General features: G+C 59.5%; 1 protein-coding gene across 1 annotated transcript in view; it reads left to right on the top strand.

Moving 5' to 3' along the window:
* SRF (serum response factor) overlaps nucleotides 1-19,573 on the top strand; it is a 29,212-nt gene that overhangs the window by 9,189 nt on the left and 450 nt on the right. Inside the window, exons 3-6 of the mRNA XM_065401777.1 lie at nucleotides 7,883-8,144; nucleotides 11,605-11,724; nucleotides 18,242-18,433; nucleotides 19,340-19,416. Of these exons, the coding sequence (XP_065257849.1) occupies nucleotides 7,883-8,144; nucleotides 11,605-11,724; nucleotides 18,242-18,433; nucleotides 19,340-19,416 (651 nt within the window). The remainder of the gene's footprint in view (nucleotides 1-7,882; nucleotides 8,145-11,604; nucleotides 11,725-18,241; nucleotides 18,434-19,339; nucleotides 19,417-19,573) is intronic.

The following is a 19,573-nucleotide window of genomic DNA, read 5'->3' as shown; positions in this document are numbered from 1 at the left end:
CTTTTCGTTTGAAGCGTGGACCCAGCATCCTGTAACAGTCTCCCCAGTGCTGTATACAGTGATGACCCCCATGCTTCCTGCTTCTGCGTGATATTCCCCTGCTTTGCAGCCAAGGATCTGTCCCCTCTTTCCTACAGCATCCTGGCACGGGGAGCTGGTGTTCAGCTGATTATCGGCCATGACCCACCCCCAAGTCCTGTTCAGAGTCCCTGCGTTCCGGAATAAAAGCCTCCATCCTGGGGCTTTGCTCCTCACATGTCTGACCTGGGGTTGGGCTGTATTCAAATCCATGTCAAAGGAGCCCGCGTTACCAAGCGATCCCGATCGCTGAGTGTCCTGTCGTCTGCACGTTTTACCGACAAGGGTGTTGGACTTTCTTCCAGATCATCGATAAGACGTTGAATAGCGCTAAGCCAGGTACAGACCCCATGGGCCCCCACTCGGAACATCCCCAGCTAGTTCTTTCCTGAGCTCTGTCGGGAAGCTGGGTCTAGGGGCTGTGTGGAGAGTAGCGTTCGCTGCTCTCAGTCACGTGGCGCTGAGTCTTAGGACGGGATGTCTCACTGTTACCTTCTCACCCGGTCCTGTGGTCTCATCGGAAACAACAGCTGGCTTGTTTCCCAAAGACCTGTTCCCCCATGATCCTGGTGACTGGCATTAATTATGCCACCACCCTTTAATTCTCTACTGATTGCTCCCCGTACCAGCGTTGCCAGGAGTTTGCCCAGGATTGATGCCAGGCTAACCAGCTTTATAGTGACCTGGGTCACCCAGTTTGCCCTGGTACGTTGGCACAACATTAAGGGTTTTTTTGGGGGGGGCGATTCTCGGGCACTTCCAAGAGTTCCTGACCAATCAGCGTTCCTGGGTGCAGCTCAGGCCGGCCTCCCGCGGCAAGTGTGTGGGAGATGCATGCACACCGTTAAAGGCTGCGTTCGTTTAGTCTCCAGCCCCCTCGCTGAGCGCAGGGCGCAGTGGAGGCTGAGATGCTCCCAGGAGACGGATGCTCTGCGGCAGCCAGCTCCATGCTTGTGGCGACGCAGACCCCGGAGAGTGACGGAAAGCCCCAGCCTGGAGTGCGTCCTGGGGCTCTCTGCACTCACAGGCCCTCCAGGGGGCTTGGCTCCTTCTCAGCACTTTGCTGTGCTGTTGCTGGTGGGGCAGCCCCCTGGGAGGGGCGATGGGGACGGACGCTGCGGTACGGCCCAGGGAGGGTAGCGGAGCCGTGGCCGAGCCCTCGGAAGCACTGGGCTGGCGTAATCATACCAAAGCGAAGCAGGGAGGGGGCTCGGGTAGTGCGGCAGAGATCGGCGAGGTGGGCAGGGGCCGTGCCCTGCGGTGCTCGGGCTGTGGGGAGAATGCTGGGACTCTTCAGGCAGCTCCAGGAGTCTCTGGCTATCAGCTGACTGACCAGCTCTCTCCCCCGGGTGCCCGGCTGCACTGAGGGGTGGTGGGTCCCTGCTGCTTTCCCCCTTCACCTGCCTTTGCCTCTGGCAGTGGGCAGCCCTGGGAGAGTCCACCGGGAACAATCCCACTGATCCGAGGGTTAGAAACCCTGAGCAAGGAGGGAAGGTTTCCAAACTGGGCCTGTACCGAGCCTTGAGAAGAGGAGGCTGGGGGGGAACCTGATAACTCTTGGAAGATGCCGAGGGCTTCTACCGTGAGGAGGGTGATCAGTTGTTCTCCCTGCCCGCTGAAGGGACAAGCCGTGACGGGCATCCTGCGCCACAGGGAGATTTAGGCTAGATGGGAGGAAAACTTCCTGTCGGGGTGGTTAAGCTCTGGCCCAGGCAGGCAGTGCAATGCCCGTCACTGGGGGGTCTCTAAGGTCAGGGTGGGCAAACCCCTGGCAGGCATGGTCTGGGGTTACTTGGCCCTGCCTCAGCGTAGTCTCCCAGGCCTCTCCCCCTCCATGGGGAGCGTCCGGCCAGCAGGGGCGTGTGCCCGGGCATGTCTCCAAGCCCTGTGTGCTGGCTAGGACCACATTTCTGTTTGGGAGGGGTGGGGAGCGTCTGGGTTTAATCCCTGTCTGCGTCCCTCGCCCCTCTCCCAGCGCCGCTGTGCATAAAGCACGTCCCAGCCGGTGCTGTGGGTTATGTTCTCCTTAGATCTCCTAAATTAAGTCTGATGGGGCCTGGCCGGCACTTGGCTGGGGAGCGGGGGGAGGGGAGAGTCCTGCTTGTGCATCTTCTCTACCTGGCTGATCCCTGGGCTGGCCCGTCTGAGAGGCCTGGAGCCAGGCACTGACCACGCGCTGCAGCCTTGTGTGCCCCTGGCCGTTGTCCGGGCTGCCAGCTGTTTGATGAGGTCTCTGCTGCACGGGAGCAGAGCAGGGCTGCCAGGCTGCTGCTGAGCCCTGGGTGTGCGGGGCTGCCGGCGCCTGCAGCAGAGGGAAGGTCTGGCATGGACAACCCCTTCTCCACCAGGGACGCCCAGCCTTAGGCAGCACCATGAGGTCAAGGACTTGACGCCCCAGCAACCAGAGGGGCAGGCCAGGCCTCGGGCGGGCCAGGGTGGCTCCCAGCCCCCCCCAGGGAGTGCTGCTTCTCTCAGCATCTCTCCTTTCACAAGTGTAGCTTCTGGAGTCGGCCCGCATGGCGGGGGGAGCCCAGGGGCTGTCCAGCATGGTGCCCCGGAAGAGCATGAGATCCTGGCAGCAGTGCCAGGCAGCTAGGGCCGGAGCTGGGGCTCGGTGGGGCGTGCGCCGTGAAGCTGCGGCGGTTCGCAATGCGATGCCTGCCCCTCACTGATGTGGCTGGGGCCCAGCTCGGTGCCTTGAGGTACACAAGCCCCCGCAGCTGCCTCCCCCCCTGGCAGGTCCTGGTGCAGCTCAGTGGCGGGAGATCTGGCTCCATCCAGCCGTGCCTGATGCCTGCACGCCCCACGGCGTGTGCACCCGGGACAGGCAGGGGCACTGAGCTCCCTCTGGCCTTGGCTCAGGCCCCCCTCCCGCATTCCTCTCCTGCAGACTGGTGCCCGCCAGCGCGGGCTGTGTTGGGGTGTGTGTGGGAAGAAGGCCCCTGGTCACTGCCGGCCCAAGGGAAGGACACTGGCCTAGGGGACAGTCCAGCTGCACCGCCGGGGAGGGTAGGCAGCTGGGAGCGGCTGTCTCTCTCTCTCTCTCTCTCTCTCTCTCTCTCTCTCTCTCTCTTGCACGCGCCCCCACAGAGCGGGTGGCTGCAGCCAGGGGCAGGGAGGCAGCCCCCCCAGTACCAGCCAGCCTCCTGTGGGGGCTGGGGGCTGGGTCAGCCTGCGGGGTCCCTGCGAGCAGGTGGGGTCTGAGCGCTCTGCCCTCGGCCGCTGGCCTGCTCTTGGGCCACGCAGGGGCGAGCCAGCTGTCTCGTGTCTGGCCAGGCCAGGGTGCCGGTACCCCATAGCGTCTCTGGGCCTCCAGCCCCACCTGCTCAGTGGGCATGACAGCCCTCCCCTGCCCCACAGTGTTTGAAGGGGAAATAGGGTAACAGAGGTGAGGCCTGATAATTCCCTGCTAGCTGGGGCTGTCCTGCGCCCTGCCCTGGCGAGTGGGGGGTGCTGAGCCTGCTGCCGATAGGTGTGGGATGTGACCCCCCACTGTCCCTGACCCGGGTGCATATTGCCCCCCAGGGATCCTGCCGCAGAGCCGGGAGCTCCCCCCGCTGGTCCCCATTTGGGGGCTGCCTGGGAGGCTCCCTAGCCATTGCTCCAGGCTCTGGGCCAGCAGCTGGCAGGGCTCCCCCAAGGGCCTGGCCTGGCTTGGGAGAGCTGTAAGCGGGGTCGTGGAGAGCGAGGGGACAGGGCAGAGACGAGGCTGTTCGCTGAGCCCCAGGGGAGGGAGCAGGGCCCCGGAGCTGCTGATTTCCAGGTTCTCTGCTGCTCTGGGGGGACGTCGGCTCCCTATGGTGGTGAGTCGGGCCTGGCCTGCCCCCCTTCCCCTGCTAGGGCAAGCCAGGCGCCACTGGTGTGCTGACAAAGGGAACAGCTGCGGCAGCCGAGGGGCTGGAATGTGGCTGGGCAGCAGGTGTGGGGGAGAGGCCGGACGTCCCGGAAGTGGCGTTGGTTTGGGGCTGGCCCCTCTCCAGCCGTGCACCTGTCCCGGGGCTCACGGCTCTCACCTGCAGCGCGGGGGGTGCACGCACGAGGACGCAGTTGGCAGTACGGCCTAGGCACGATGCAGTGAGCGCTGCACCCAGAGCCCTGGCAGCTCTGAGCAGGGCCCCACTGCCCGGGAGGGTGAGATGCGGCACATCAGACCTTCTCCGGGACACTTCCAGAGCACCCCGCTGGCAGGGGGCAGGCGGGCCGTGCCCAGCCCACAGCTGTGTGAGCCTTCCTGGAGATGCAAGGACAAGCTGGCCCCTTCCTCTGCAGGGCGGGGGGCTGCTTGCTTGCCAGGATGACCTGGGTCGAGCTCACACAAACGTTTCCCTGCCATGCAGGGGCCCTGGCGCACCTGGGTCCCCCCTGTTCTCTGCCTGGGACATGTGCTGCTCTAGGCTCCTGGGGTCTGTTCCAGGCAGGTCAGGCTGGCACGAGGAGCTGCTGCTTCCTTCTGGCCTTGGACTCCCTGATTCTCCAGTGCGACGGGGGCCTCGGAGTGATCGCACGGGAGCACCCCCCCCCCCTCAGAGTGACATGAGCCTCGGCCCGTTGCTTATCCATCCCCGGTTGCTCCAACCAGCCCCAGCTGGCCACGCGGGATGGTGACGTGCAGCATGTGGCCAGTGGGCTAAGGCGCCCCGCCAGGGCGGAGCAGCAAGTGTAGGGCATGGGGGCTGCTCTAACTTGAGCTGAGCTGATCTGCTCTGGGCCCCGAGGGGGTCGCTGGAGTGCAGCACATGCCAGCCCCGGGGCCTGCAGCGGGGGGCCGCTCCCTGGGAAGGTGGCGGGAGGAGTGTGGGCTGTGAAGGGAAGGGTTTGGAGGCGGCCGGAAGTCAAGCTGCATGCACGGGGCTGGAATGCTAGCCACAGCCTTCTCTCCGCAAAGCCGGGAACCGGCCCCGAAGGGCCCCTCGTGGCCCCCAACCGCTCTTTGGAAATAAATGTGCTTGGCCCCTGGATCCCCCCGCCCACGAGGGCTGGGAACCACTGACCTGAGCCCAGCTGGGGTCCCTGCAGGCCTGGATCCCCCTCGCAGCCCCTGGAGTGGGCAGCAGGGGATTGTCAGGGGAATGAGGCTGGGAGCTGGCAGGCTAGGTGAGGCAGCAATGGAGGAGGGACACCTGGGCTCGCCAGCCCCAATGGGTCAATATCCTGAGGCCAGCTCCTCCCCCTCCAACACCATGAGACTTGGGATACTAAAGGTTGAGTGCTGTGTGTACGCGCGTGCTCGCTCGCAGTGGGGGGGCGCTGGCGGCTCCGGGAGTACTGCAGCCCTCGGCTAATAGGGCGCAAGTCAGCTGACCCACGTCGGGAGTCCTGGGCTAGAGCGTCTGCCCTGCATTTGAACCCAGGGTTCGGATTTTCTGGCCTGTGCTTGAGCTTAGACACTGCCCCCGGACTGCGGGGCAGCTCGGCTGCCCACCCTGCTCCCTGCCCGGGGGCGCTGTTGGTGGCACTCCGGTGCCGAGCTGCTCTGGGGGCTGTCACAGCAGCAGGACTGCGCTCGGAGGAGCGCTGGGCCGGGCGCGCTGGCGGGACCGTGCCCAGGGGCCCGTGTAGAGGATAACTAGGACATGAGTCTCCAGGGCTGTCCAACTATTCAAATGAAACTTGGCAATTCTGAGTGTTTTGAAATGGAGGGGGGAAGGGGGGTTGGTGGGCTGGTGGGTTGTTGTTTTTTTTTTTCTCTTCCTCTTTGGCTGTTTGTTTTGAAGTTTAGTTTCAGAGAGAAAACATCCCCCCTCCCTCCTTCCCCCCCCCCAGCTTGGCTGCTGCAGACACACAGGGGTAGGGGGGGTCCCCAGAAGGCAGTGGGGGAGTTTGGGGGCTGCCCTGGCAGAGAGCAGAGTGGGGACCAAGCAGCTGCCCTGCAGGGGGGGTTGGGGACTCTGGAGGGGTGGGGGCACTGTGGGAGCGGGCAGAGGGGAAGCCCCCCAGGTGGCGTGAGTTGTGGGCAGTGCTGACAGTGCATGCCCGTGGGTACGGTGCCCAGGGTGCACTGCTGTCAGTGACCGGATCAGGCAGTGGGGACGGCCCGCCCGGCCGACTGCTATTGAATCGCTGGCTGATCCCCCTGGGAGCATCATCGGCTGGGTGGCTGGGGTCACCCGCTCTTGTCCTCCCAGTGAGGGGCTGGGGCCGGTGACTCGCCCCCGCTCCCAGCCCCTGCGCGGGGGGACAGGAGACTGCCGCTGAGATAATGGAAAGTGGATTTGCCTGGCTCTGCTCCGTTATCACATGCTCATTCTAATTCCGACTGCAGGGAATCTCAGTGCCCCGGCTAGCGGGGATCTGCCACCCAGCCCTCCCCTCCCCTGGGGGAGACGGGCAGGGCGCTCTGGATTGGCTGGGCCTGTCCAAAATGGGCTGCCTTCCCTTTTTTAGCCGTTCGGCAGGCTGTGAATTCCTGCTCTTGGCAGCGCGACAGGCCGGCCGCAGCACGTGGGCGCTCTGGGCCCTCCAGTCTGCACTGGCTGTGCGGTGCTCTGAACACAAGCTCCGTAGCCCTTGGCAGCTGGGGGCGGGGCTGTGATCCCCGGGGAGGCTGGCGCCCCAGGGCTCTGCCGCTGGCGTGGGGCTCCTTGCTCCTCTGTGACCCTCGCTGGAGCTGCCTGGGGGCCATGGCAGACACAGGATCTCTTTCTGCCCAGCGTGGGCCCCTGTCAGATCTGGCTAATTTCTGTCCCCATCTCTGGTGCAGCTGATCTCCAGGCGCCTTTGCCTCCTGCACGGGGCTGGTTCCCTGTCGGCCCCTTGCACTGAGTGGTCACGCGTCTCGGGAACGAGAGCAGGACAGTTGGCGTTTCCTTTGAGTGTAGTTTGGCTGGCGATTGATTCCCTCTTTGCGGGCCGGCTGCTAATTACTCCGCCATAGAACAAAGCCGGGTGTGGGGAGGGGAGAACCCTGTGCATGCTGCGGTGGGGTGTGCCCGGAGCCCTGGGGTGTGCCTGGGGGTGTGCCCTGAGCCCCCGGGTGTGCCCAGAGCAGTGGGGTGTGCCTCAGGGGTGTGCCCAGAGCAGTGGGGTGTGCCTCGGGGGTGTGCCCAGAGCCCCGGCGTGTGCCCAGAAAAGTGGAGTGTGCCTAGGGGTGTGCCCAGAGCCCTGGGGTGTGCCCAGAGCAGTGGGGTGTGCCTCGAGGGTGTGCCCCGAGCCCCCGGGTGTGCCCCGAGCCCCGGGGTGTGCCTGGGGGTGTGCTGCAGCGAGGTGTGTCCGGAGCCCCGGGGTGTGCCAGCATAGTGTGGATTTTTGCTCCGCGTGTTTCAGGGAGTTTGGTTCTCCCGTGGGCCTGGCCCTGGCTCCCAGCAGCTTCTGTTGCCTGCTAGCCTGTGTAGCCCCTCACCCCGGGGGTTGGCACAGCCCTGAGGTCTGGTTGGGGGGGGGGGGGCACGGACGGGGCTCAGGACCCGGTTTGGTTTGGGGGGTTGGCAGAGCCCTGAGGTCTGGTTGGGGGGGGGGGGGCGTGGACGGGGCTCAGGACCTGGTTTGCTTTGGGGGGTTGGCAGAGCCCTGAGGTCTGGTTGGGGGGGGGGGCGTGGATGGGGCTCAGGACCCGGTTTGGTTTGGGGGGTTGGCAGAGCCCTGAGGTCTGGTTGGGGGGGGGGGGGCGTGGACGGGGCTCAGGACCCGGTTTGGTTTGGGGGGTTGGCAGAGCCCTGAGGTCTGGTTGGGGGGGGGGGGCGTGGACGGGGCTCAGGACCTGGTTTGGTTTGGGGGGTTGGCAGAGCCCTGAGGTCTGGTTGGGGGTGGGGCGCGGACGGGGCTCAGGACCCGGTTTGGCTCTCCCTCACCTGCCCGTCTCTCGTAGGACTCGCTGAAGCCTGCATTCACAGTTACCAACTTGCCAGGGACGACGTCGACCATCCAGACCGTGCCCACCACCTCCACGTCCATGCAGGTCAGCAGCGGCCCCTCCTACCCGATCACCAACTACCTAGCGCCGGTCTCGGCCAGCGTCAGCCCCAACACCGTCACCAGCGCCAACGGGACAGTGCTCAAAACGACGGGCACCAGCGCCGTGGCCTCCGGAGGGCTCATGCAGCTCCCCAGCGGCTTCACTCTCATGCCAGGTCAGTGCACGCCAGGGGCGGGGGGCTCTCGGGGACTGGCCCCAGGCCGATCGGGTGTGGGGGAAGCGAACCGGGCTGCCTTGCCCCCGGCGGTGCTGGCTGGGCCTGCTCTCTGGGCGCTGTCCCTGCAGCCAGGCCCTTGCCCCGGGGGCGGGCGGGGATGGGCTCTCGCTGCCTCCCCGCCTGTGGTGGGGATTGCAGGGATCCAAGCTGGGCCGTGCGGCTGTGTCCAGGGCCGCCCCTAGGAGGGAGCTCAGCACAAGCTCCGGGGCTGGAGGAGGTCAAAAGAGCTGGTCGTGATGAAGCCTTTCTTTCCCCCTCCTTTCGGCAGGTGCTCCGCTCCCTCCTGGGACCCCTACCATTCCTCTCGCTCAGTTACAGCCGCACTCGCTGGCCCTCTCCAGCCAGCAGGGCCAGGCGGTCGCGGGCACAGCCGGACAGCTGCAGCAGGCACAGCAGACAGTCTTCCGCTTCCCCACCACAGCCGGAGGGCAGATTGTGTCTCTGACAGGTCAGCGCTTGCTTCTCCTCGTGGGAGCGGTGGGGCTGGGGCAGGGGGGAGCACGGCCCATGCCAGCCTGAAGGGCAGAGGAGGCTGAGGCTAGGGTGCTCTGGAGGGCAGTGCTTGCCTGCTGGCTGGCAGGGGCGGTATCCTAGACAGGCGCGGCGCATGCTGCAGGGACGCTGCAGTCAGTGCTGAATCGATCCACCCAGCTGGGCTCACGCCGCACTGCAAGGCCTCCCCAGGCAGCGGGCTGGGCACAGCCTTGTGCCCGTCAGCCCGACGGATGGCGCAGGCTGAGTTTGACTGTGCATGGGGGCCCCGGCAGCTGTGGAAGTCGGTGCAGGAGGAGGGGTGTCTCGGCAGATTCCTGGCCACCCAGGCGCCTCTCTCCAGCCCTGGCGGTGGCGCTGTGTTGGTTTCGGGGAGCCGGGAGCTGTGGAGGGGAAGCTGCTTGGCTCCCTGGGGTGACTCACCCCTTGTAAATAGAAACAGGACAGTAACAGCTGCTCCACCAAAGAGGCGTTACAGGCGGTGATCCACTAATAGGGCGTCAGGCTAGAGGCAGTGGGGGGTCCCTGAACTCCCCTCTGCAGGTAATAGAGACGAGGCAGGGTCCGAAGTGGAGCAGGAATATACGGAGGGGTTACAGAGCAGCGAGTCCCCAGAGCACACTGGACACGTTGACAAGGTCGGTCTCAGTTCAAATCAGCTGCCGAGAGCAGAAGGCTCTGGAACCTACCAGGCAGGGTCAGAAGGAGATCCCCGGCTGGGCGCTGGAGTTGATGAGTTCAAACTGGTGATAGGATGTTCTTGTCACCAACCAGGGGGATTCGCCGTTAGGAGTCGAGGTGGGACGTCCAGCTAAAAGCCATGCTCCAGTGCCCTCATGCGTTCCGTGCCCGGGTGATGTCGTCCGGCCTGGGCTGTGTGTTTACAGTTGTCCTTTGAGCTGTTCTAGCACCCTGTGCTTTGAAACAGGGACATGGGAGTAGCCCTGGGGCTGGAGAGGTGCCTTTTGCTGCCCTTGTGACCGTTCACCCAGATTTAGTGGAGTTGTTCTCTGAAAATTCCCTTTGCACATGCTCCGGACAGGTTTGTTAGAGGCTCAACAACAACCATCTCCAAACGTTCTGTCTGCTCTGAACATGCTCCCGCCACGGGCTGAGCGGGGCTTCCCCTGGAATTGCTTTTGACCAGACTGAGCAGAGCTGATCTCTCAATGCCCCCCAGGCAGTCTGGCGAGGGAAGAGGAAGCAATTGCATTGCATTGACCCAAATGCAATTTGGGGAGGACAGGAAAAGAGCAGGACAGGAGAAGGAGGGGACATACTATAGAAGTGGTCAGGCTGGGGGAGGGACGGGGGGACAGGGGCAGGAAGGGTCTGTGCCCAGAGAGCACACATCCCTCCAGAGCCCGGGATCCCTGAGCCCCAGCACTCCTCTGCTGTCAGCCTCACTGGCAAAGCGTGACTCTCCCTGGCGGAGAAGATAGCCTACTACTGCTTCAGTTACTCAGCGAGCTCCAGTGATGGAGGTCTGTGCTGTGGAGCGAAAGGCTTTACCCCTGTAGATGACCCAGGCGGGCCTCTGCGTGGTTCCTGTTATTTCTGTTTGCTTTTTAAAAACACTGGAAGTTACATAAAACCCGCCGTGGAAAGAATGGGAGCGAAGCAAAGTCGCACACTCCGCACTGCGGCAAAGCCTTCGTTACCTGGGCACGTGCTGTGTGGGGCCACGCGTCGAATGAGGAGGACACAAGGAAATGGTGAATCGACGCGCCCAGTCCACCCATTGCGCACGCACAAGGGCCGAGTGGAGGTTGCGTAGGCAGCTGGAGAGCTGGCATTTCCCAGCGGCTTGACTTGGCAAGCTGAAAGTTCTGCCAGGGGGGATGTCTCTCCTCGTGGTTCCAGGTAGAAGCCAGTCGCTGACTGGCAGGGTTCAGAACAGCTGTAGCTGCCCGGTTTTGGTGTCCTGCCCTCTCTCTGGACTAGCTGGTCCTGGGTCGTGTCGGAGACGGGACCCTGGGCTGTGTGTGTATTGTGCAAAAACCGCACACGGAGTGTGCCCTTCGGGGCCCAGCAGGTTCGACCGGCGGCCTTGTGCTGTGTCACACAGCTGCTCCCAGGAACATCGGGCTTCTCTTTTAGCATCCGGAGCCAGCTTCGTAGCTGTGTCCCCCTCACGGCCAGGGCCGCAGCGAGCTTCCCCCATTGGAGCACAGAGAGCCCGGAGGGGGCTGGCTGCGTGGGGCTGGCCTGTGGCATCGGCACGTCGTTCGGCTCCAGCTCCGCACGCCCTGGGCTGTAGCCTGTGGCAGGTGGTTCCCAGCCCCACTCCCGCTCCTTTCCTGATTGAGGTGGGGGTTGCTGCTGTGGGGGCCTGGACCAGGAGCCTTTGAGGTAGCCTAGTGGGTAGAGTCCCAGTTGTGAGGGGGGCTTCCAAATCCAGCCGGGGTGGGGTGTGGCAGGGGGCAGAGCATATTGCTGCTGGCTGGGCTCCCCCCTCAGCCCCTCTCTGTTGTCTGGGGTAGGCGAGGGCTGTGTGCCAAGTGGGGAGGGCAGTGAAGCAGGGCCCCCCACGCGCCCCCTCTGCGTGGCTGGCTCTGGGCAGTAACGCCTTGCGGGGGTTGCTGCCATCAGTCTCCGGGGCTGCCGAGCCCAGCCGGGGAGCGGGTGGAAATCCGGTCGGGAGGTCGGCCTTTCCTCTGGCAGGCGGGCGGGCGCCATCAGGTGCATGCAGGGGCAGCCGGGGGGCAGGGGCCGGGTCTCCTCCCCCCACTGTGTGAACGTGCCCCAGCCCACGGAGTGGGGCCTAAGCGCTCTGCTCCCCTTTCATCCTGCCTGCAGGCGCAGGGGGCGGGTGTGTGATGCGGGGCCGGCAGGTCCCTGCGTTGCCTTTGGGGGGCAGCGGCCGGGGGAGCGTGCAGTGAAGGGCTCTCCTCTCTCCTCCCAGGCGGCACCGTGACGCAGCAGGTTCCAGTGCAGGCCATCCAGGTGCATCAGGCCCCACAGCAAACGTCTCCATCCAGCGACAGCAGCACCGACCTCGCCCAGACCTCTTCCAGTGGAACAGGTAACCTGCTCCGCGGCGGCTGGCTCGCTGCCCCCGGCCGCTAGGCCTGGCTGCGCTTCCCTGGCCGTGCAGGGCTGGTCTGCGCCCTGCTCAGGGTGTCAGGAAGTATATCACAAAAAGTGTTGTAGCCAACACGAGGGAGTTCTTTATTGTTCTTTGTCCTAACACAAAAAGAGGTACTGATCACAGAACTAAACGTGAAGGGTCTCTTAAATCCAAGTGATCGTCAATCATATTTATAATGTGCAAGCAGAGTAATACAGACCAGTAATATATATATTCCGGGGGCTTTAAAAGAGCCAATTTCACAAAGCAGTTTACGATCCACATCAGCTGGTGGGAAGAATTTTATCAGATCAATGTGAACGATCGTTGGGAATCATTTAAGAACACATTACTAGATGCCCCAAAAGTCTCCATTCTTCTTCGAGTGCTTGTTCGTGTCCATTCCAACCAGGTGTGTGTGCGCTGCGTGCACGACCCATGGAAGATTTTCCCCCTAGCAGCAACCGTAGGCTGGCTGATCAAGGGCTGATCCAGGGCTCAGATAGAGAGGCAAGTTGCCTTCATAAGAGCGTCTTTCGATGAACTGGGACTGCTACTGAACGAGGGGAAATCAAAGCTGTCCCCAGTTCAGAGGATAGGATGTGTAGGGAGGGTACTGGATTCGACACACGCCATGGCAGTCCTTCCCAAAGTGAGATTTCTAGCCCTGGGTTACGGACATGTCAGACTTGGGCTGGGGGGCACATTTGGGAGACCTCAGTACACAAGGCCTCTGGTCTCAGGCGGATCTCGCTTTACACATCCATATCCGAGAGCTGAGAGCGGCGCGCCTGGCATGCCAGACTTTCCGAGCCCACCTAGCAGGGTGTATCAGTCCTGACAGACAACACCACGGCAATGTTTTATATCAACAAACGGGGGAGGGAGCCCACCTAGCAGGGGGCTGTGTATCAGTCCTGACAGACAACACCACGGCAATGTTTTATATCAACAAACGGGGGAGGGTGCACACTCCTCTCCCCTGTGCCAGAAGCCCTCATGCTGTGGGACTCGTGCATCGAATGTTCTACACAGCTGCAAGCATCGTCCCTCCCTGGAGTACAGAACGAGCTGGCGGACCATCTCAGCAGGTCGTTCCACGGCCACGAGTGGTCCCTTCGCCCGGACGCAGAGAACTCAATCTTCCATCGGTGGGGCTTTCCCCAGATAGACCTGTTCACCACACGATGCAACAGTTCTGCTCCTTCCTGAGTCGCAGCCCAGGCTCCATTGCGGACACGTTCGGCCTCCCCCTGGGTGGAGGAGCGGTCTCCTATACGCGTTCCCACCCGTCCCTCTCGTTCACAAGGTGCTCCTCAAGATTCGCAGGGACCGAGCTTTGGTGATCTTGATAGTTCCAGTCTGGCCCCGCCGGCACTGGTACACATCACTCCTGGAAATGTCCTGCCACCCTTCCCGGACCCAATAACGCAAGATCACGGCCGCCTCCAACATCCGAACCTCCAGTCGCTCCACCTCACTGTGTGGAAGTTCCCTGGCTGAACCCAGTGGAGCTGTCCTGCTCTGATCAAGTCAGACAAGTTCTCCTTGGCAGCAGGAAACCCTCCACGAGAACTGCCTACCTTGCCAAGTGGAAGAGATTTTCAGTCTGGCGCAGCGCCTTCCGTCCCCAACGCTTGCCTTGGTGCCACTTATACTGGACCATCTTCTCTACCTCAAGCAGCAGGGGCTGTCCATGTCATCAATAGGGGTTCACTTGGCCGCCATCTCCGCCTTCCATCCAGGCGCAGAGGGCTGCTCGATCTTTGCCAACCCGTTGGTCAGCCCTTTCCTTAAAGGGCTCGACAGATTATACCCGCAGGTCTGACAGCCTGTCCCGGCTTGGGACCTCAATCTGGTCCTATCCAGACTTATGGGGTCGCCATTTGAGCCCTTGGCGACGTGCTCCCTGCGCTCTCTCTCTCTCATACAAGGTGGCGTTTCTGGTAGCGATAACCTCAGCCAGGAGGTGTTTGAGCTCAGGGCCCTAACATGAGTCCCCCTACACTATGTTCCATAAGGACAAAGTCCAGCTCAGGCCTCCCCCGGCTTTTCTCCCAAAGGTGGTCTCCCAGTTTCACATCAACCAGGACATCTTCCTCCCTGTATTCTACCCTAAGCCGCACTCGAGTGGCAGGGAGCAGAGGCTTCACTCACTGGATGTCCCTAGGGCACTAGCCTTCTACAGCGAGAGAACGAAATCATTCCGAAAGTCCGTCCAGTTATTCGTGGAGGTGGCGGACAGAATGAAAGGTCTGCCTGTGTCATCACAACATATCTTGTCGTGGATCATACCCTGCATTCGGGAGTGCTACAGCCTGGCAGGGGGGCCTGCTCCTCCGATCACTGCGCACTCCACCAGATCTCCTCAGCAGCATTCCTGGCGCAGGTTCCCACCCAGGAAAGCTGCAGAGCAGCGATGTGGTCCTCCTTACACACTTTTTCACCACACACTACGCGATTCCCCAGCAGGCCAGAGACAATGCGGCCTTCGGACAAGCAGTGGTCCAGTCAGTGGACGACTCCGACCCACCTCCTGAATTTAGGCTTGGGAGTCACCTGGTTGGAATTGACATGAACAAGGACTTGAAGAAAAAGTGGTTACTCATCTTCTCGTAACTGTTCTTCGAGCTGTGGTGTTCACGTCCATTCCAATACCCACCCTCCTACCCCTGTCGGTGTAGCCGGCAAGAAGGAACTGAAGGGGTGGCAGGTCGGCAGGGCCATGAAGGCATGACAACAGGGGTTGCCCAGACCCACCCGACGGATGCTGCTAGGGGAAAAATCTTCCGGCTGTTGTGCATGCGGCACACACACACCTGATTGGAATGGACATGAACAACACATCTCGAAGAACAACAGTTACGAGAAGGCAAGTAACCATTTTTCCCCCAATCGGAGAAGAGGGCCGGACTGGTTGAAAAACTGATCTGACTTCGATGGAAATGAAGGCAGCTGTTAAAAAGTATATTGTGACAGGTTCGGTCAGAGAGATCCCCTTGGGACGGTCACCTGATGTGCTGAAATTACCTGTGAGCCCGTTTTCCCTGCCAGCTTGGGACTCCAGAACCCTGTCTTGTTGAGCCAGACATGCTAGCCTGCTGTAACACAGACCCAGGGTTTGGGCCACACCCCCAAAGCTGCAGACTTTAAAAACAGCTCAGCAGGATACCAGACATCCAGTTTCCAATGGGATCCAAACCCGAAATAAATCCGCTTTTACTCTGTATAAAGCTTATACAGGGTAAATTGTTCGCCCTCTATAACACTGATAGAGAGAGATGCACAGCTGTTTGCTCCCCCAGGTATTAATCACTTACTCTGGGTTTATTAATAAACAAAAGTGATTTTATTAAGTATAAAAAGTAGAATTTAAGTGGTTTTAAGTAATAACAGACGGAACAAAGTAAGTCACCAAGCAAACTAAAGCAAAAACACGCAAGTCTAAGCCTAATACATTAAGAAACTGATTACAGGTAATATCTCACCCTCAGAGATGTTCCAACAAACTTCTTTCACAGACTAGACACCTTCCTAGTCTGTGCTCAGTCCTTTCCCTGGTACAGTCCTTGTTCGTTCCAGCAGACATCTCAGGTGGTAAGCAGGGGCTTTCTCATGATTGGCAGCCCCTTTTGTCCTGCTCCACCCCCTTTAATGGTTTTGGCACAAGGTGGGGATCTTTTGACTGTTTGTCCCCACCCCCGCCTCATCAATGAAAAAGTACAAGGATTAAGATGGATTCCAGTATCATGTGACATGGTCACATGTCACTGTAAGACCCCTAGTCTCCATGCTTCCTGGGTTGGCCCACACATAGGAAGGCTTGCAGGTAAATAAACCATTTACAACCAATTGTCCTAGTCACTGGGAGCCATCAAGATTCTAAACCCCCATTAATGGTCCACATTTTGCATAATTACAATAGGACCTCAGAGTTATACTTCATCTTTCTAGCTTCAGATACAATAATGATACATGCATACAAATAGGATGAATATATTCAGTAGGCTATAACCTTTGTAATGATATCTTACAAAGAGACCTTTTGCATAAATCATAATCCAGTTGTATCATATTTACAGTCATAAGCATATTTCCATAAAACATATGGAGTGCAACGTCACTAAATAATTTTATTCATATGAAAAAGAAATGGAAGAAAGGGGAAGTTGATAGAAATGTCTGTAAATCAGAAATTAGGAATTGTAGAAAATTGGTAAGGGAAGCAAAGGGACATGGAGAAATCTGTAGCAGATATAAGGACAATAAGGAGGAGTTTTTAAAATCTATTAGGAACAAAAAGAGTCCTCACAATGGAAATGGTACAATTATCAAAAAATAACACAGAAAAGCCAGAAGTTCTCAATAAATATTGCTGTTCAGTATTTGGGGAATAAACAGATGATATAGTCTCATCATATAGGGATAACACACTTTCCATTTCACTAGTATCTCTGGAGGTATTAAATAGAAACTACTAAAGTCAAAACATTTTGAAATCAGCAGGTCCAGATAACTTGCATTCAAGAGTTTTAAAAGAGCTGGCAGAAAAGCTCGCTGGACCATTAATGTTGATTTCCAATAAGTCTTGGAGCCCTGGGAAATTTCCAGAAGACTGGAAGAAAGCTAACATTGTGCCAGTTTTAAAAAGGTGGATGGGATGACCCAGATAATTATAGGCCTACCAGCCTGCCATTGATCCCAAGCAAGATAATGGAGTAGGCTGACCAGATGTCCTGATTTTTATAGGGACAGTCCCGATTTTTGGGTCTTTTTCTTATATAGGCTCCTATTACCCCCCCCACCCCCATCCGGATTTTTCACATTTGCTGTCTGGTCACCCTATAATGGAGCCTCTGATACGGGACTTGATTAATAAAGAACTAAAGGAGGGTAATGTAATTAATGCAAATCAGCATGGGTTATGGAAAGTAGATCCTGTCAGACTAACTTGATACCTTTTTCTGGCTGAGATTTCAAGTTTGTTTGATAAAGGTAGTCATGTTGTCATAATATACATTGACTTCTATCAGGGGCTTGACTTGGTATCACATGGCATTTTGATTACAAAACTAGAATGATATAAAATTAACATGGCCCACATGACATGGATTAAAAACTGGCTAACTGATAGGTCACAAAAATAACTGTAAACGGACTCATCGAGCGGGTGCGTTTCCAATGGGTCCCACAGGGATTGGTTCTTGGCCCTAGGCTATTTAACATTTTTATCCATGACCTGGAAGAAAACATAAAATCATCCCTGATAGTCTGCAGATCCCCAAGTTTTGTGTTGACGGGTAAATAGTGAAGAGAAAGGTCACTGACTCAGAGTGATCTGGATCATTTGGTAAGCTGGGCTCAAGCAAACTATGTGTTTTAATATGGCTAATTGTAAATGCATATCTCTGGGAACAAAGAATGTAGCCACGCTTACAGGATAGGGGCCTCTATCCTGGGAAGCTGCGACTCTTGAAAAAGATGCGGGGGTTGTGGTGGGTAATCAGCTGAACATGAGTTCCCTGTGTGACGGTCTGGCCAAAATCGCCAACGGGAGCCTGGGATACATAAACGGGGATCCTGCGTAGGAGCAGAGAGGTTGTTTTATCTCTGTCTGGCATTGGTGTGACCACTGCTGGGATCCTGTGTCCGGTTCTGGTGCCCACAGTTCAAGAAGGATGTTGATAAATTGGAGAGGGCTCAGAGAAGAGCCATGAGGATGATGAAAGGGTTAGAAAACCTACCCTAGAGTGATAGACCCAAGGAGCTCGATCTATTTAGCTTAAAGAGAAGGTTAAGGGGTGACTTGAGGACAATGTACAAGAGACTTCACGGGGAACAAACATTTAATAATGGGCTCTTCAGTCTAGCAGACAAAGGTCTAACGTGATCCAATGGCTGGAAGTTGAAGCCAGACAAATTCACACTGGAAATGAGGCGAATGACTCACCCAGGGTCGTGCTGGATTCCCCATCACGGGCAATTCCTCAATCAAGTTTGGCTGTTTTTCTAAAAGCTCTGCTCCGGGAATGATTGGAGGCCGGTGTCTGGCCTGTGCTCTCCAGGGGGTCAGACGAGGTGATCCCAATGGGCCCTGGAATCCAGGATCCCCAAACCCGCAAACGCCGAGCTAAGGTCCCACATAGAAGAAATCCCAGCCTGGGAACGCCCGGCTGATGCACCCAGAGCTCCGGAGCGACAGTAGGAGCAGCTTGTGAAGTCTCTTAGAAATCCCCGAAATCTAATGCAGGCAAATCACAGCTGGGCATGAATCCTCATGGGCTGGCTACTCCAGGGATGCAGGGCAGGGGACGTGGGGGCAGCGGAGGCTCTGGGGGTGCAGTGCTTGTCCTTCCTAAGGAGCACTGTGGATGGGCACTGCGGGTGCAGTGCAGGGGGGCTACAGGTCGTGCTCTCCCTGGGGAAGCCCCTCCTGCTCCTCTGACTAGCGCTTGCTCTGTTTTCCTGCCAGTGACACTGCCAGCGACGATCATGACTTCGTCTGTGCCAACCACAGTGGGAGGCCACATGATGTACCCCAGCCCTCACGCCGTGATGTATGCGCCCACCTCAGGCCTGACAGACGGGGGGCTGACCGTCCTCAATGCCTTCTCCCAGGCATCCTCGGCAATGCAGGTCTCCCACGGACAGGTCCAGGATCAGGGTAAGAGGGCTGCTCCCCATGGTGCGCTGGACTTCCCTTGTGCATGGTCCCCCCAGTGCATCCAGCCCCCGCCCACATGTCCGGCCCCCGCCCCCATCCGTCTCCGGATGATCCTCTCTGCCTGCTGGCAGCAGGGGGGTCGCCCTCTTCCCCAGCAGTGGGGGCTGGAGGTGCCAAGAGCCGTCTGTCACCTCAGGGCCATTGAGAAGGGTGGGGGAGAGCAGCCATTTTGAAAGAGGGCAGCTGTTGAGTGGGGCTGGGTGAAGCGTTCAGGCAAGCGGAGCACCAGCAAAAACTGACCCTCGGCCCTAAGAGACGACGTCAAAACCGACCCATTGCCCCAGACCTGCTCGCCAGGGACGGGAGGTGTGGGTGGGAACATGGGGGAGCGGGATTTGGGGAGTACATGGGGGGCAGGGAGACTTGGGGGATGCGCGCAATGGGACAGGAGGGGCATTTTGGGGGTGTGGGTGGGGGCAGAAGGAAGGGGGATTGGGGAGTGCATTTGGGGGTGGGAAGGGGATTTAGGGAGGGTGCCCAGTTGACATGGGGAACAGGAAGGGATGGGGGATTTGGGGGGGTACGTGGGGGGAGGTGAGAAACAGGAGGGGAAGACAGTTTCGGGGGGCACAGGTGACTTGGGATGGACACTTTGTGCTGCCTTGGCGATGGAGAGCAGCAGTAAGCCCTGGTGAGCCGGCGCTGCGCATTGTGGCCGCTTGGTCTGGTGCGGAGCGGGGTGATGCAGCCAGTGCGCGTGGCCGAACCGCCTCTCAAAGGCTCGATGGCAGGTGTTTAACGTGGCCCGGCCTGCCCCGGCGTTCCCCGCCCCGGCGTTCCCTGGGGCCCGGCCTGCCGCGGCGGCGTCCCGGGGCGGAGGATCTAAGCGCTGACTCTGTGTGGCAGGTGCGGTCCCCCAGGTGTTCCTGACGGCCCCATCGGGCACTGTTCAGATTCCGGTCTCAGCCGTCCAGCTTCACCAGGTAGGCACAGAGCAGTTCGGTGGGTACCTCGCCCGCACCACCCATCCGGTCTCTCCCCCACACCAGCCCTGCGGATGTGTGCAGGCCGCTGCCCCTCCCCCTGGCCGCAGGGATCCCCAGGGGTCACTGGTAACGGGGGATGTCCCAGGCACTGTGC

Source organism: Emys orbicularis, chromosome 3 (assembly GCF_028017835.1).
Source record: "Emys orbicularis isolate rEmyOrb1 chromosome 3, rEmyOrb1.hap1, whole genome shotgun sequence".
In the NCBI taxonomy this organism is placed as follows: Eukaryota; Metazoa; Chordata; order Testudines; family Emydidae; genus Emys; species Emys orbicularis.
This window is presented reverse-complemented; position numbering and strand designations above follow the sequence as displayed.